This window comes from Sinocyclocheilus grahami, unplaced genomic scaffold (genome assembly GCF_001515645.1).
Source record: "Sinocyclocheilus grahami isolate Dianchi unplaced genomic scaffold, SAMN03320097.WGS_v1.1 scaffold154.1, whole genome shotgun sequence".
NCBI classification, from domain to species: domain Eukaryota; kingdom Metazoa; phylum Chordata; class Actinopteri; order Cypriniformes; family Cyprinidae; genus Sinocyclocheilus; species Sinocyclocheilus grahami.
This window is the reverse complement of record NW_015505333.1, coordinates 1,398,393-1,417,542: the sequence shown is the minus strand read 5'-3', so window position 1 is coordinate 1,417,542 and position 19,150 is coordinate 1,398,393. Positions and strand designations below refer to the sequence as shown.

Genomic DNA, 19,150 nt, shown 5'->3' with positions numbered 1-19,150 from the left:
CCAAAAACATCAACAACCCGATCTTCCTTCCTGGTATTGTAGTACTTTTAAAGTTTTCTCACCGGTGAATGACACATGATGTAGCCCAGCGGTTAATCCAGTCCTCGCGCCAGCTCGTTAGAAGTGAGCTATGTGCATGAACTGTGTTCCGATCGATATGATCCCTGTTCATTGCTCCCTCATCCCTGAGCAGGGGAAATAAGTTGAAGTTTACTTCACTTCGGAACATGGGTTGGAATTCTGAACCGCTGATGTAGCCTATTGTAGTAATGTTGTCTCTGGTATTATTCTGGTCTGTGAGCGTATATGCATTCAGGGGGTGTGGCTTTGGACAGCGATTGCAGGGAGGGTGGGACGTTCGCTTTCAGTGCTATCAGGCTAAAGTTAGCATTTTCCAAGATCTCCTACTGCACCTTTAAGGACTTTTAAGTTATGTGTTATAAACCCAAAGCTGTAGAAACATTTTTCATTGATGTTTTTTTTTTTAGCTAGCTTAAGTAGGCATGGGCCGGTATGAGATTTTGACTTCCAGTCTATCGTTTGTCGGAGATAGTGGAAAGGCGGCTTAAGTCTTTAAAGCTATATTTGCTTAGCCTGCTTAGCCTACACACTATGCAAATGTTCAGTTGTATGTTTTTGTCTCGTCAGGCATTACAAATGTCTATGTCTTTAGGGTACTAGATGGCCTCATCAGCCGCTCTGAATTGTTCAAAACAGCAGGACGTTTAAAAACTCACATAAGACGTGACGCAACCGCCAAAAACATGAATCGGAATGTCAGTGGCTATAGCAACGGAGCTTTAAATGTGATGAATTTCATGATGCAGCTGTTGCAAGACAGTTTTACCACACAAACTATATAAGCTATATAGGATACAGCATGGATACAGGATACAGTCCTAGCATGCTAATTAAAACACTGTAGTTAAAATCAGCACTAAAAATATACATGTAGATAAACTAGTTGACCAAACTAATCGACAACTAGTCATCTGTCATGACCTATAGCTCATAAAAAGTATGCCTGTTCGGAACATGATATGGGAAGTCATACTTTTTACTAGCCAGAAAAAAGTTGGCAGCCTGTTCTAGAAGTTAGCTTGTTTCTGGAAGTTTTGTACAACTAATCCTGAGAAAGGAGGGTTGTTGTAGAATTGATCATCTGTAGGTGGCGATGCCAAGGAATTCTGCACCCAGATGGCAAAACCATACTGCATCTGGCTTTGTTATGAAATGTTGATGCGCTTTTTACAAACAATGTGTCCTATGGTCATTTAACCATTGTGGTTAATGGCTGTACGCTACTGGATTGCTTTGAGCAGAGGGTGTTTTTTTTATTCTAGATTTTTTAGTCTCCCTCTACAAGATATTTGTGGTTTCTGGAGAGAAATCAAACCACAGTCGTTCTGGCATGGGTTTGAATCGTCTGGCTGGTGAACATGCTGCATGGGTGGGCCTGAGTACTCTTAGACTTCCATGCATTCTGACGCCACGTTGATCTGTCGTGCGTATTGTTAAACCCAATAAATTGCATCGAAAGTACATTTATGACTTATGATCAGGTTTAATTATTGGTTTGTGGTGCTCCACATCAGCAGAACTAAAGCAAGCAATTGAAAATAAGATTGGGTTTAAAGTGGCTAGAGAGCTTCTACTGAAGTTGAGGCTCCATCAGATATGATATGACATGCTAATGTTTTCAGTGGCAGAAAACATGCCTGGTTTTTCAGTTTGATCTCACTTAGTCCCAGAGTATGGTTGCTAAAACAAGCCAGTAAAAACACCATTTCCCAACATCCTCTTAAAAAGCGATTCCCATGTAAGGCAGTAGCCATTACAGGAGCAACTTGATTATTCACCCTGCAGATGAGGCCGTGACAGACTCCGTTAGCAGTAGAGGATGTGATGAGTCGAGTCTTTAGCGCTGCTCTGTAATTCCTCGCTGGATGATGGCAGGTTATAAGTACCAGGTTGGTTAAGGCAAATTAAGTTCTTTCAAGAAACCATAGGTAATATTAATGGCATATTAATACTTTACAGCCTTATCAGAATCATGTGGTGCAACCTACAAAGTCATATGGTGCAACCAATATAAAGGAAAAAAATAAATGATATAGATAGAACCCCTAGATTGACATTTTTATAACAGGACAAAGTTCGTTCAGGGTGTGAAATGTTATGTCATGTGGTGAGACTCCCGAAAACTTGATATGATATATTTGAATTAATAATCCATGATTTTTGTAAAAACACTTTTTACCTCGAGAAATTTCTTTTCGGAGAACAAATATTAAGATGCTTACACTCACATGCATTCAAGGTGTAGGGAAAATATGTTATTACTTTTTACTTGATAGTCACACCATATGACATACTTAGACTAATCACATTGAAACTTTTCTTGAAAATTGAATACAAGTTTTTCAAACCCATATGAAACCAAAATGAATGCAAACAAAAAGCTTTTCTAAGAATTTTTTTTTTTCTTGGACACTTTTATTTGTAATGACCCCATTATATTTGACTTGTGTGTAGTGTGATATGACTATCTTGATGTTACAACATAATTAAAATTATTGTATGAAGCAAAACTAATTTTGACCAAACAAGCATGATGCTTATTTGTTCAACGCATACTCTGTACACAACACTAGCTTAGGTAGTGAAACAGTAATGTAATATTTGAACATTAAGGAACAGGAATGGAGAGCCATAAAACAGTACAAATATAGTGCTTTATAAACACGAATGCTGTGTTTTTGCTTCAGAAATGATCAAGTACTCTGTGCAGATGTTTAATGGTTTTAAGCCACATAACGTTGCCTAATACTTGGCATAAGTCTTTAGCTCACTTAGGGAAAAGGTGCCATTTGCTCCCCTGCAGTTTGCAGTGGAAAGATTGAGGCCAAAGTAAACCTAGCCTGGCCAACACTTTTAGTACTTGTTTTTCTCTCACCACAAATGAGGTCTTTGCACTTGAGTTGGTTTTTCTCTGAACTGTCGCTCAAGCAAACAGTCCTGCTCCTGAGGGAACTATTTGGTTAAACACCTCAGGGTTCTGCCACCTTCTCATCTGCTCATTCACCTGTTCAGATGTTTGGATCTAATTCCACAACGTGGACTAGGGCAATAATTCTCACAACAGTGACTCTCATGGACCTTAGTCTACAGAAGATGTTGCTTAAGACAGATGGGAACATCTGGCAACTGTCATTTGTTCTCAACTCTGGATTTTCTCCAACTGCTGTGGCCCATTTTCCCATGTTCCAAGATTTGGGGATTGGGAACAGCTCACTCCATTAAACAGGACAGCTACACACACCCTCACTAACAGATGCTTTACAGCTAATGGGCGGCATCTGATCCTGTAATCCAGTGCAGCTGAAGACTCTTCCTCTACACCAGGGGTGGGCAAACTTGGCCCTTCCAGGTCACTTTCCTTCAGAGTTTAGCTCCAACTCTAATCAAACACACCTGAACCAGCTAATCATTGTCTTCAAGACTACTAGAAAGCTACAGGCAGGTGAGTTTTATCAGGGTTGGATCAAATCTCTGCAGGAAAGTGGCCTGGAAGGGCTAAGTTTGCCCATCACTGCTCTACACCATCTGAAAGTCATTATAATGCTGTTAACGTGCTTCTCCCAGTGCAGCGAGTTAAAGGGGTGATAAACGGGATCATACCTTCATGTTACAGTTAGCATGTTGAAGTATGACGGCATGATCTGGGAGGCTCTCACGCTCTCTGTGGGTTTGGAGGGTGAGACCCTTGTCAGTATCTCTCAATGACGCTCTCTGATTTAAAAGGCAGTGTAATACCAGGATGATCCAACAAACTCCAGTGACGTGTGGAGGTTTATGCTAATGAGTCTACATGGCCACCCGCAGAGTCCTTGATCTTACGCACAATGTGACGCAGCAAATGTCATGGTGTTATGACTCACGGACCCAATTTACATGCTCTTAAGATTTCTTAAATTAGAGTTATTGCAAAAAGCAACATTTTACATTCAAGTGTGGGTTAAGAGCATGACAAACCTGAATGCCACTTTCGCATCTTAAGCAGCTTTCTCGCAATAAGCGAGCATGTAAACAATACTGTGTGGTTTTGTGGACTTGTCTGTCCACAACTTTATCCTGGAGATGCCTTGTTGCCACCCATAGTTGATTGTTTGCTTCAGTTGCACTACCAAGAACTGAAATGCTCCAGGAAAGCTCATTTCATGCTGAGCTAATCAAAATGACCACAGCTGATCACAGTTAAAATTAAAATGGCTTTGGGCCTCATTTATCAATCTAACGTAGAAACGAGCACAGATCCGTGCGCACAAATCTACTTACGACAGAGTTCACGTGTGATTCATGAAACATTCGTATGCCGCCAATCTCATCGTACGAATGATCGCACGTTGATAAATGTGGCGGCAGAAAACAATCGTCATTTGAATATCACGCCACTAAAAACACCCCGGTTTAGAAGCCTCGCCCCAAGAGTTTACAACACGGAGAAACGAAACCCGGCCAAAAAGAGGAAGTAATCTCATGAAAGAGAACTTGATCTTACTCCAAAAACACCCGTTAACCTTGTAATTGCAAACAATTAGGCTGCATTAATTTGTAATTTATATGTATATTAAAATACTGGTAAATATAAACAGCCTATTTAGTTCCCCTCACTCTACAACAAATATTTTAAAGTTAACGGTATTCAGAACAAGAACGAAAAATAAGTAGTTATAAATTTATATATTAAACTATAAAATAAAACACAAATTAGGCTATAGTGGCATTCATTATAAACGGCATACAAATGTCAAGCAAAACTGAAACGGCATTGGGCTCACGAGTCTGTCTCATAACACAAGAATCCAAATGTTTCCATTTTTGCCATATTTGTAACATTTGTTTGCATAACTATTATTCATTATGTAGTCTAAACATGGCTTTATACTTCACTCATGTTCTAATATCCGTGTAAAATCCTTCACATGCGCAATAATGTTTGTTTGGGCGCTGCACGCTGATTTTACAGCGGACCTTTTAAAATAAACTGTATAACTTTTATGTTTCACAGAAGCGCTGCAGGTGCATGATGCGACGATTGAATCCTCATGATCTTGTTTACGCTGCTATTCATGCATAAAAAGCAAAAAAAAAAAGACATTCTAATCTTACTGGTTAACGATCGACTAATGAGCTTCGTTTGACTGTCAGGAAAATAAAAAATGAACAAAATGCTGTCATTCTTAGGTGTAACACACAACCCTAATATACAAAACTGATAAGAAAAAACTAAGAAGAAATATAGTTATTTCAACAAAAAAACATCAAATTTGAAATGTAACGCAGGGAATTCTGGGAATGTCAATTTACGGTTATTCACTGTAAATTATATGGTATTTTTCAATTCCAAAAACGGTATACTACCGTAAAATATATGTCCAATACATGTAATGTCCAATACAGTTTTTCACCGTATATAGTAGGGGAATTTACCGTTAACCATTTAACAGGTTTTTACTGTAGCATTTTTACAGTCTTTTACCGTTAAATTCACTGTCATTTTTTACAGTGTAGGAATGGAGCAATGCCATACATTTAAAAAAAAATTATAACTGGACACATATTGCATGCTTTTGTCATTTAAATATCAACTGTTTCTCAAAAAAGCAATCGTTCATGCACGTTCCGTAAATGAAACATCCTCCGAAATCATTTTGATTTGGTCATTTAGAGCAAATGTTGAATCAAGAATGTGAACACGCAAAATCCTACATTTTGCTAAAGCATTGTGGACCCGAACCAACCAGTCTTCCCTCTCGTTATGAAACCAAACGAATTTGTCTGTGTCTCCGACTCGAAAAAAAGATCCTCTGTTCTTTCAGTTTCCCAGATAAAGCGCCTCACATTTGTTGTTTTGGTTGCGTATAAAGTAAAGCCTGTAAATAGCGGATACATGTGGACACAGATTGATATTCAGTGATCCGTTTGCTGTGGGTCATGAAGACTCCAGTCATTCAGCGGATGAAAACAGCCCCTGTGTTGGCCTATTGAGTTTGTTTGCTAACAGTCCAGGCTTTGTGAGCGGAAGCAGCTCAGGGAATGTGCTTAGCTGCGCTTAGACTCCGAAGACAGCGTAGCATTTTAGTAGACGCGCAGGTGTCTCTATAATTTCCCACATCTGAGTGCATCCTTCATATATAGAAGATCTATAGCTGAGTTGCAGCTGTGCATGGCTGTTTCACGCTCTTAGAGGTCACATGACTCACAGTCAGCTTGTGTTGGACAGTGAGAGTCAAGATCATTCAAACCGAGTGGTAAGAGTGAAAATAAAGAACGATCTCTCTGATTTTAGCTGAATAAAAGAGAGACTTAGGGTGATTAATCTCTGTTAGTTCTGTGGGAAGTCATTAAAGAAAGACAAACAATATATAAGATGACTAAAGTGCCCTTTTGCAGTCATATTTTTATCATGAAAAGATATTTCCCCCCCAAAATTGCTTATCTTGGCCATGGGGCAGCAAGTCAAGTTTACAGTTTCTCTCTCAGCAAATCAAAAACCTCCAAATTCCACCACATCAGTTGAAGAGTCTGTGAAATAGAGGATATTTATAGACGAGCAAAGACATTCCAGCAGGGAAGCTACAGGACATCAGCTCCACTAGAGAGAAGGACACTCAGAATTGTTATAGATGCTCGTGTCGAATTTAGTCGAGGGAACTTGATTTTATTCATCAGGTTTGATTGAGTCATAAAAAAACAGGGAAAATGATAAACCAGCAGTCATAAACCGTGAGTACATGTGCCACCATTTTTACTATTATTTAAATATATTTGATTATATATAAAGTTATTATTGCTGTTATTTATTTAAGTAATACTAACTAATTAAATGAACAATAAATAATAAAAAAATTATAATTTTAACTTCACAATTATATATATGTATGCGCGTGTATGTGTATATCATTTCAAAAATTTGGAATCATTAAAATGTTCATCTCGTATGCTCACCAAAACTGCATTTATTTGATTAAAAATACAATAAAAACAGTCATATTGTTATTGTTACAATATTGTTACAATTCAAATTCAATTCAATACAATTCAATGTAATATTTTTTTTTATATTAAATTGGAAATGTAATATTAAATGTTACATTTAAAAATGTTTCCTTTGATTGCAAAGCTGAATTTTCAGCATCATTACTCCAGTCTTCAATCACATGATCCTTCAGAAATCATTCTAATATGCTGATTTGCTGCTAAAGAAACATTTCTGATTATTATCAATGTTGAAAACAGTTGTGCTGCTTCATATTTTTGTGGAAACTGTGATGCATTTTATTTTTTAGGATTATTTGATTAATATGGAGATCAAAAGAACAGCAGTCATATTAGAAATGTCTTTACTGTCTACAAATAAATAAATAACTAAATAAGCAAGCAAGCCATTTTTTAATACTGTTTTGAGCTAAAAAGATACAGCGTTAAAATTTTCAAGAAAATCAACCTTCATATTAAAATGGAAGAAAATATTTTAACATGGAAAAATTACATTAGCTTTAAAAAAGTCAAAAGGATCAATTCAGGGGTGATTTCATGTTGTCTTTAAAGTGTTATGCATATTTTACACCCATCTGCATTCAGCAGTGTTTCCAGTGTTATCAGGGTTTCTTTTGTTAACTTGTCTCCTTTAGATCATTGTACCCTGAAGCTAAAAAGATGCAGTATATAATGTGTGGTGGGTTTGGCCACAGTGCTCTTTTAATGAAGAAAACTCCAGGCCTCTGAGTCTCACCTCAGGGCTGATCTAAAATGTCAGGCGGAGAGTTATGAGCGTAGATTCATGTGATGCTTACGCACATGCGTGCTCATACACATGCTTGAGTGGGGCTAAGAATAGCTTTCGGATGGATGGGTGGGAGGCTGCGCAGCCCAGCTTAAGATGAAACCATATCACATCAGTGTCCGGATTCACTCGTGTCAAAAAGGCACATCCCAGAGATAGGGGGCGGAGCCAATCTGTCCGACCATATAGTGCTTAGAACGCAGGGTTAAGTGTCCCGTCTCATCTGAACCGACACAATTGTTGTTCATCGGGGCTGATTTGTAAATTTGGACAGTCATATTGTAATTTGCTTGTGGTGGATGTGACATCATAACTGTGACATTGTCTAAATGAGACATTTTGTATCTTTGTTTCAAATAAATGGTCTGTGTGGAGTGAGCTTTGCAATTATAATACACATGATATATTAACAATACACTGTGAATTAGCTAACAATGAACGACTGTTTAGTTAACGACATTAACTAACATTAACAAAGATACTGTAATACATTTATTGTTCATGTTAGTTAATACATTAACTAACATTAACTAATGGAACTTTATTGTAAAGTGTTACCGTTTTGTCTTTATTACATTTCATCATAATTGTTCTGCCATTTTGACCCAACAGTGTTTCGGGAGACTCCATTCCATTCCATTCTCCAGTCAGTTCTTAGTAGATAATTGAAATTGTTTTTGTTGAATGCTGTTTAGCTCAGAAATTCATCACATTGTGCTTGTAACATTACCGTATTGGCCCGAATATAAGACGACCCCCCCTTTTTCCAGATGTACCTTTTGGAAAAAGGCTTTTTAAAAACCAAATCTTGTTTTTTCTCAGTAAAACACATTTTGTCTTCAATTATTTTCATATTGCATATTTTTCCTATTTTAATTTTTGTTTTGAAAGTATGGTAAAAACTGGTCAAATGTACCAACAATCACATTTAAAAAATATACACTTTTTGATATACCATTTAAAAAAAAAAACAGGGATCCCATCTGAATTAGGACATTTAGGCTATCCATCTAATAGTAGCCTACCAAAATCTTATTAACAGTAGAAGTTAAATCTTATTGTAGTCTTCAAATCTGGGTACTGTCTTACGTTTTAAAATCACAAAGGGAGTTTGGTCCCATCAGGCTAACGTGACAGTCACGACTCATGCAGCAGTAAGGTTTTTTATTTTTATTTTTTTTAACTCGCAATCTTTACAACACGCATTACATTATGTATTTCATGGCACACTCATTTTATGCGTATTTGGCACCACCTATTGTTGTGGGTGTATTATTGACATGTCAAAGTCTAGACCCTGAATATAAGACGACCGCGTTTTTTCAGATGTATTTCCAAGAAAAAAACATCGTCTTATATTCGGGTCAATACGGTAGTTGGAGATGCTGACTTGGATTCCTTCCAGCCTAGTTTATCAGTCTGTAATCTGTTTACCATGGAATAAAGCAACACACATTAGCAAAGTGCTAAATTGCCCGTTCATTTGTATTAGTGGCCTTGTTCTGCAAGTATTTTTTCCATTCATTTTTCCATAGGGATTTTTAAAAAGTCTTCATTAAAGAGTTATAAGCCATTAGCCACAAGGTGAACCACAACATTACAAACTTAGATTTGACGCAAAAAAGCATTTAAAAATAAGACAAAAAGATAAAGATAGGCGTGTGCCAATTCGCAAACGTATGCACTATTCTGAGAATTCAGAAAAGAAAAAGGTGCACTTCAAATGATGGGATGGTGCACTTAATTGGAAAAACGAAAAGTGGAATGTTGGACACCTCCTGCACTCAACTGGCACAGCTTTAATTATGTAGCGGAGGGGGAGGAGCTATAAGACTATGATGATAAATGACAAAATAACCTTAATTCATTCACTACACGGTTGAGTACATAGTGCATCATATATATACAGTGGGTATGGAAAATATTCAGACCCCCTTAAATTTATCTATATATGTTATATGTAGTGTTTTTTGGCGCATTTTGCTTGTTGGGATTCTCCGATTGGTGGAGATTTCTTTGCAGAATCATGAGTAATGTGGCTTTTCATCAGGAATTGATCTGTTAAACATGATTATTTAAAAAAAAACACATACCATTGATTAACAACCTCATACCTCACAGCAGGTATGTTTTCAAAGGTTTTGGGGGGGTTTTACTTCCAGAACCTGACTGTTGCATTAGAATTAATGTAAACCGCTTCAAATGTGGCTTAGCAAATCAAAATTTTGAGTTGTGTTGTTATACAAATAGTGGACTAGTAAAGCAACATTTACTGAAATTTAAATCGGAGCATCAAAATGGTCATGTGGTTTGACCTATCCAGGTGTTTTGTTCATACTTCCTCACAGATCCTCATTTTTTAAGATTAAAATATAATTTACCAGTCATTAAATAGATTTTAACTGAACATTGGGTGAATTTCATTTGAAAAAGGTACTGTAGCAGTACAATGATGGCAGTACTTGTCATATATTCCCTGCGTCTTGGACTTTTAGTTTGTAGTTCTGTGTTTTATTGTTGCCTTGTTTCCCTGTTGTTTCCCTGCTGCTCTGTTCTCTTGTTTGTTGCCATGGAGACTCATTGGACCACTCCCATCTTCTTGTTAGTTACCACGGTTACTCATTTTCTCATTCTTTCAGCTCTGTGTATATATAGCAGTGTTTCTCTTGTGCTTTGTCAGTCAATGGTCTTACTACTTGTAAGCTGTTGCGTTCTCCTTTGTTCCCTGCCTTTTTTTTTGTGTATGCTTGTTGTTTTTCTGTTAAATTAGCTGCATCTAGATCCTCGTTTCTCCTCGTCCTTTCCTACACGTGACAATACTATAGAAATACTATATATACTATAGAAAGATTACCGTGTGATATATAGTAGATATATGTGCAAGGCTGTGCATGCAGAGACACACATATGCTTCATGCATGGACTCCTCGCGGCCCTGCTTGAGTTAGTTAATGTGACAAGTCTTAAGTAACCGAGCGTGCTGTGTGGGAGGATGAGCGGTGGAGGGAAAACCTCAGTGTTCCTTCAAATACGCACCAACTGTGGTGAGCTGACTAAGAGCAATAGCTTTTAGCTGGAATCTAAACTGGATTAAGAAGACTTTCAGATAGTGTGAGATTAGATATGTCGTCATGTGTTAATGAAATTGATGTTCATAAAGGTGTAACCTAATCACAGAGCACGCTTGCTGCAGAGAGTGATGGTGTGAAGATGTGAATTGATACAGTCTTTCTATTGTCAATCTATATTGGCTACAAAGCTCTGGGATCAACTGCAGGTCATTGAAGTTAAAGGGGCGATAGCATAGTAAGAGATACATCCCTGTGCAGTCAGCCATATCCACTAAATAAAGCTTAAAAGCCTCTATCCAACCTGAGTGCACATCTATACACTCTGTAGAGGATGACTAAGGGCAGATACTTGCTGGTGTTTGCCAAGGCAAAGTTCCTGGTTCAGTGACATGACTTATTTTTTGTCCGTGCATTACAAATACATAATCACTTGAAAACACCTCTTCTAGCCCTACTGAAAAAAAAAAAAGTTAAAACCAGCCTAAGCTGGTTGGCTGGTCTTAGCTGGCTTGGGCTGGAAGTAGCTGGTTTTAGCTGGTCTCCCAGCCTAGCCAAGCTGGTTTTCTGACCAGCCTGACCAGCTAAAGAAGTGGTCAAAACCCATCTAAAACCAGTCTGCACACCAGCTATGACCATCTTGGGCTGGTTTCAGTTTTTTATTTCTAAATTCAGAAATGTATTTTGCTATTATTTTGGGTGGCACATAGTCAACAATGTCAATTAGATGTGACTGTCCTGATATGATATCGAAGAAAAAAAATTTCTTTTAAAAAAAAAATCATGTTTTAAACCCTCGTGATGTGTCATTTTGACCCTGAGAGGAGTTTATTTTTCCGGAAAATGCTATTAAAAGTGTTTTTGCATTGGACTAAAACTTAATGTATTTTCTCTCACAGGGTACAAAAACTTACTTATTTGTTTTTTGTTTAGTTTTTTTGGACTTTTGCAAGTTTTTTCCCCCCCACCATGTTACACTTTTGGTGCTCCTGGTCAAAAATGGCTGGCCTACAAAATATCTCTTATATATTTCTTATGTTATATTACCAAATATTGGATTCAGTCTTTTTCATCAACATGTTTCCTTTCAATTAGAACAGGTTTTGTATTTCTTTTATAACTGATTGATTGCAAACCTCTTTAATCTGAGTTTATGCACCTCAGTAAATATTGGCTAAAAAATGGCGAAATTCATTACAAACAACTTCATTAAGGTCTTTTTATGGTTTAGTCTGTAAAATATCAGTGTTGTGACTCCTTAAAAACTTGAATATTTATGGATTAAGAATTCACAATATCTGTAAAAATGAAATAATAAATAAATCAATAATCCCAAAATGTGAATGTTTTTGTTTGTCCTCTGATATAACCAATCAGAAATGATATATCTGTTATCTAATGTGTTTTCTTGTGTCTCTGCAGGGCGAATATCGATGAAGTCGAGACTGATGTTGTGGAAATAGAAGCCAAGTTGGATAAGGTATGAACTCTATTTGACATAACTTCATTTCATTTGATCAGTGTCTTCTTTGCCTGTTTTATTGAGATGTAGGTTTTAAGGCCTTCGTGCTCAGCTAACTAAGCACCAGCGCATTAGCGCCTAGATAAAGCAGCATAACAAATGTGCGCCGAGCTAAATCCCAGCTCGTACGCCATACAGGATTAAGGGAAATGGAGAGAGGAACCCATTTAGCACTAGAATGCTGAACATTTGCATCAGGGAACTGCAGTCATACTACAGCGTGTTAACAGAAGCTTCCAAATCTACATACGAGGGCAATGTCTGCTCATTATTGCAGGTTCATTGCATAAGAAAAAGCACAGACTTTTAATTAGCATGAAATCAGTGTAAAATGCTCAAATAAAATCAAGGCTAAGATGCCTGTGTGCGTACATACACCAGCATTTTAAAGGTAGCGCAAACTAAATGCATGATCGCCCAGCCCTTTGACAGACAGATATTCAACAAATAAACAGGCTAAGCTTTCGTTGGCTAAGCTAGCATATCAATATTCTTGAAATGTATTGTCGAAGGCTTTACATTTATAACAAAGGGTGCTGCTTTGACGGCTAAAACGAAGGCAATTCTTTTAAAAAAAGCAGCTTTTAGCATGCTAGCATTCGCTGAGAATAAAGCACAACATGATAGAGTCGAAAGTTTTATCTCTTCATTTGCTGCTAAAATTGTAAATAATAATAATAATAATAATAAAATAAAACAACATTTGGGTTCTTGAGCTGTAGAATTGCATGGAATGTTAACATGTCGGTGAACTTTTTTTGAAATCTCTCTTTTATTAGCATTAGCCACATACAAGCTGATTCAGAGCAAACTTACATATATTTTCACTGCCATATGTGCTACTCGTGACCATTTTAACATTAGCTCATTGTGTATTTTGTAATTGTCCATTTACATATATATTAATGGTGCGTTCAAGTCATGTCGGATAGATCGTATTTACGAGTTGAACACACATGAACGCCACCACAATGTTGTTATTATGAGTGGGAAACTCGAAATTTTCTTTAAGCCCCAAGTTTCCGAGTTGGGTGCGTGTCAATGAGAAACATGGCGGAATCCATGGATGCAACGTCTGTAGTTGACGGTAAATTTTTGTTTAAATTGATAGTTTAGTTGTCCTATAAACTTAAATTGGTCATGTTCTTGTTACGCAGCTGAAATCCAAGTAAAAAAAATGCAGACCCTGTTGTATTTTCTTGTAATTTATTAAAAGAAGGTACACCGCCATCTTGTGCCGACTAAACTGACTTGAACGCACCTGACGTCGTAATTACGACTTGTCAACTCGTAAGTACGAATGTCCCAGGAGGCCTTGAACGCAGCATTAAAAAAAGAAAGAATTCAGCCTAGCATTAGGATAGCATAGCATTAGCATTTAATGAGGAAGCATAGCATAACAATATAGAGGATGACAAAAAGCACATCAAACAAATCATGCTTAGCCTTTTTGACTTCTGTGGGCTCCATTAGACTTTTTTTGATATTGTTTTTAGGCCTGAACTGTAAAGGTTAAGTGGTTAATCAAAATTATTTTGCTCAAAAAATATAATCATGGTTATTAATTATTAGTATTGTCATTTTAAAAAGATTTTTTACATTTCATCAGAATTATTTGAGAACGTCAAATACGAAAGCTCGCATGATTTGCTCAGTTACAGCAAACAGCGCAAACGACCATGTGAAAGAAAACAGACTGGCTTGTATTACATTTTTATTTGAAAAACAATATCTCAGTAGAGATCTTTTCACCTTATCAGCATTTTTCTATAAGAAAGAGCATGGTTTCTAGGTTGGGAAGATTAAGTAAACTATTGGGCAGAAAATGTATCGATTTAAGAGAAAAGCTTGTTTTCAGGATCAACAACCAGTGGACAAATATTGTAGAGGATTATGCTTAAGAAATTGAGAGAAGCAGAAATCGTGATCGTGATTAAAATGCGACTTCTCTTGCAGCCCTAATTGTTTTAGACAAAAACTTAAATTGGTTGGTTGTACTCTGGCTTCATCCCAAAACACAATCAATGAGAACAACAGCTTGTCTGCAGCCAATAGAGCAGATATTTGTTATGTTTGGCCTTGCATGATGATATTATTAAAGGATTAGTTCACTTCGAGAATAACAATTTCCTGATAATTTACTCACCCCCATGTCATCCAAGATGTTCATGTCCTGTCTTCAGTCGCAAAGAAATTAAGGTTTTTGAGGAAAACATTCCAAGATTTTTCTCTATATAATGGACTTCAATGGGAGCCAACAGACTGAAGGTTAAAAATGAAGTTTCAGTGCAGCTTCAAAGGGCTCTACACGATCCCAGCCGAGGAATAAGGGTCTTATCTAGCAAAACGATCTGTCATTTTCTTAAAGGTCCCCTGAAATGCTTAGAAACACGCAGCGTTACTCGTGTTGACGTCATTTTAACTGAAACGGGAAGACAGGGCGGGACATATCAAGCACCCTTTTTACAATAGCCAATAGCGTTCGTTTATATCACAGCTTGGGCTAGAGCCGTTCAGAGCCGTTGAGCTCCGTAAAGCCACATTTGACAGGGTATGCAAGCCACAATCTCATCCATATTGCTATAAAATATAGCATTCTGTGTAGAATTCAAATAGCCCCGATACATTTAGTTGTCTGCGCCGACTCGCGCATGTGATCCGCTCCGTGCTATCGTGTCTCTGGACCGGAGCAGAGTGTGGTTAGCGTGACACGGCACAAAACTAGACTTCTTTTTTTCCTCAATGGAAAGCATAGTTACACTGTTTGAATCGTTCCCTGTCCCCTATATAGTGCATTACGTGCCATTCACTGTACAGAAAATACTCATTCTGTGGACAAGTGACCGATTTCAGCGGCGGCTTCAGTGTCTATTTTATAGTGCAGGGGGTGGGCGCTTCGGATACTAAAGAGCATTTGATTGGACAGAAATTTTGATGAGAAGCTGAAGTACGATGTGACGTCAAAAAAAATCGTTGAGCCGTTTTGGCGGAAGTGACGAACTGCAAGCTTTGAATGCTTATATCTTCTAAATGCGAATTTTGTCACTGTTTTGGAGCACACTGCCTTATAGATAACCTTAAGACTAACATATTGATACTAACACCCAAAAAACTTTAATTTTGAGTTCATGGAGACTTAAAAAATTTTTTATATACTTTAACCACAAATGCTCATCTTGCACTAGCTCCATGATGCGCGTGATTCATGCATGACGTAATCACGTTGGAAAAGTCACGAGTGGTAAATCCGTTTACTCTGGTTAAAAAAGGTCACTCAATCTCATTTTCTCCTCCAACTTCAAAATCGTCCGATATCGTTGTTTTTGACTTTCTTTGCACGTTCGCTTTGTAAACACTGGGTCGGTACTTCCGCCTACGTCAAGCGTGGCCTTTCCAACGTGATTACGTAATGGGTGAAGCTGAGCTAGTGCAAGAAGAGCATTTGTGGTCAAAAAGTATATACATTTTTTCTTTTTTTTAGAAAATGACTGATCGTTTCGCTAGATAAGACCCTTATTCCTCGGCTGGGATTGTGTAGAGCCCTTTAAAGCTGCATTGAAACTGCAATTTGACCTTCAGTCCGTTGGGTCCCATCAAAGTCCATTATATAGAGAAAAATCCTGGAGTGTTTTCCTCAAAAACCTTAATTTCTTTGCGACTGAAGAAGACAGAAAAACATGAACATCTTGAGTAAATCATCAGGAATTTTTTTATTCTAGAAGTGAACTACTCCTTTAACTTCATTATTTTCTTTAATTGCTCCTTAATGTACAAATATATAAATGTTTTCGTTTGATGCCTGTAAAGCAATCCTGTTCTCTCATCAAAAGACCAAAAATCACAATGCAGTCAATATATAAACTCAAGTCCCATCCACCATTTGTTTTTTGTTATATATCCTATTCCTGTATATTCTGTTTCTGTCCATCAGCTGGTGAAGCTATGCAGCGGTGTGATCGAAGCAGGTCGTGCGTACATCAGTGCCAATAAACTCTTCATCAACGGCATTCGAGACTTGTCTCACCACTGCAAAAAGGAGGAGATGATCTCGGTAAGCTTCCCAGACAAGTGTTTCTTTGTAAATGACTCGGGTAATAGTCAGACCTTCATGAGCTGTGTTGATTTTTCAATTATTTGCTTCATTTCAGGAATGTCTTGAAAAATGTGGCGAGAGCCTTCAGGAAATCGTCAACTATCACATGGTAAGACGCGTTTTCAGACTCGCTCTGCATGGCAACATGCACAACAAAACACACATGCACACGTTTCAGTCAGAGGCCATAATGATTCATCATGTGTTATCATAACCTGGCGAGGCCTGTAGTTCTCTCATGGGTGCTTTTATTATTAAACCAGATTACGTGTGCTATGGGGCGTAACTCAACCCAGAGAACATGGATCTCTTTACACGGGGTGTTTCACATTATATGTGGTTGATTTTTTTATTTGTTTCCCACACATGCCACCCAAAAGCCATTTGCAGAATCATAAAAGTGCACAGGCCTGTGTTGAGTTTTTAAATGTTTGACCTTTCTGCCACATTCAATGAGAAGCAAGTATAACTAGTACAGGAAATGTTTAGGAACTAAAGATGAAATGGGAATCGGAAATGTTGCAAGCTGGATTCGAACTTGCGTTGGTCTCATGAGCACCAATGTAAAGTGGTTTGTACATGTGAAACCATTCATTCTAGTGGGTGACTAATCACATATAGTGGTTAATCTGAGACTGAGTACGTCATCGTACATCGAGTTTTTGGGTGTTTTCCTGTTCTTGAGGATGGTGTAATTGAAAACAGAGACAGAGTGGCAATCGGTGTGCAAAGCTCAACAAGTCTGCTGTTACTGCAGCCACCTTCACTTTTAAAGAAAGAGGAAATAGCAGGGCTGTGGAATAAAGGACTTGTGGCTTTTTCATTGTCAGCCAAAGACTGCTGATCTCTTTCTGCTTGTAGCATCAGCAGCATTTGAACAGAAACAGGTCGACGGTTCCTTTAGTTTCTTTGACATTCTCGCTGCTTTTATGGGTAATTAGACTCAGTTTGTTCTTGTGATAAACAGTTTTTGTGAGACATGACTGTGGTGAACACTGAATTCCTGGACTTTACCAGAAAAACGTCAAGGTCACACCCTCAAAAGAAAGTTGGTGAAAACCTTTCACTTCACACAAGTGGCATTACAAAACAATCACAAATTTAGTATCAAATGCAAGTCAAATTGGCTCACCAGTTGGCAGTTTTAGGAATTTGAACATAATAATATAATATATAAGACTATTATTTAATTTTTATTATGTCTAATTATTTCCTTTTTTTTTTTGTACTGTTTTTTTAATGTAAACAATTGTTTGTTTGTTTTTTAAGTTAAATAGTAAAAACTAATTTTACTATTTTGGACTTATTCCTGATTTTAAAATCTTGTTAAATAATAAAAATAGCTTGTAAAATTGAATAAAAGTGTTAAAATTATTTGAAAAAATTAATAATGAAAAATACAATTTCTTTGTGGTAAGAAATATTTCTGACAGGCAGTAAGTGCCAGGTGAAGTTAATTTTGTTTAGCATGGCGCTTACTGCCTGACAGTCTCGTTTCAGTATTATTTATACTATTATAGTATTAATTCATATTTTGAATTAGCTTTAATTTTAAAATTTTCAGTTTTCATTTAAATTTTACTTGTAGTAATTTTATGTGCTTTTGTCATTTTTATTAGTTTTTGTTTTTTAATTTCTATTTAGCTTAACTTTTTTATTTCAGTTTTAATTTGAGTCATTTTAGTACTTCAACTTAAATATATTTTTTTCCAGTTAGTTGTTCATTTTCATAAAATTTTTCATCTAATATTTGTATTTTATTTTTTATTTTATGTCAGCTTTAACAAAGTAACGGAAACTATTTTGAATACTTATAGTTTTAGTTAACGATAACAACACTGCTTCTTGATTGTTACACACATTCTTACACAGGAGTGTAAGCAGTTCTCTGTTCATCCGTGTCACCCAGAACAGCTGTCTGTCTATGGGAGGAACGACAGATGAAGCCTGTGTGAATGTGAAGAACATTACTTCAGTTCACTTATCTTGTTCCTGCCCTCTCCTGTTTTTCTCGGGTCAAAGCTGTTAACCTGCCACTCTATAAATCTGAAGTCTGGCCATTTTACTCTGGATCTAATCTGCCTGCCTCATAAATCCAGGACACCCATCGCTTCCAAGTCCCTGGATGCTGTGAATCAATGTATCTAGATGGTCTTGGACAGATTTATTTATTTTTTTAAATGAAGATTCATTGACACTTTGAGTTTTTGTCTCTTATACTTCTTAATCCAATAGTCATATGCTGCAGACTAGGGCTGTCAAAATGACTGAAAAACTAAATTCGCATTTTGTACTTGAATATTATCAAAATTCGAATTATATTCATAATGCATAATTTCAGTCAGGGTGAAGAAAAGCTTTTGGCTTCTCTCCTGAGGCCACAAGAGGGCGCATCGAGCAAAATATTACTAATGCAGGTTTATTCAAAGCATAAGATAACATGACATAGGGCTGTTTAGAACACAGGGCTCTTTTGTGCGAGACGCGAGTGCAATGGTGATAGATGTCCCTCTAGAAAATGCGCAAAATATGCGTTCTGTGTGAACGTCTTGGTTTCGGTTTTGATGTAAACCAGATCTTCTCTGCATTGATGTTCTCTTTTTCCGCTATATTTTTAA

At 37.1% G+C, this 19,150-nt stretch overlaps 1 protein-coding gene across 1 annotated transcript in view; it reads left to right on the top strand.

Annotated features, from left to right (window-relative positions):
- LOC107592578 (arf-GAP with coiled-coil, ANK repeat and PH domain-containing protein 3-like) overlaps window positions 1-19,150 on the top strand; it is a 51,768-nt gene that overhangs the window by 21,675 nt on the left and 10,943 nt on the right. Inside the window, exons 2-4 of the mRNA XM_016282108.1 lie at window positions 12,340-12,397; window positions 16,371-16,490; window positions 16,588-16,641. Coding sequence (XP_016137594.1) covers window positions 12,340-12,397; window positions 16,371-16,490; window positions 16,588-16,641 — 232 coding nt within the window. The remainder of the gene's footprint in view (window positions 1-12,339; window positions 12,398-16,370; window positions 16,491-16,587; window positions 16,642-19,150) is intronic.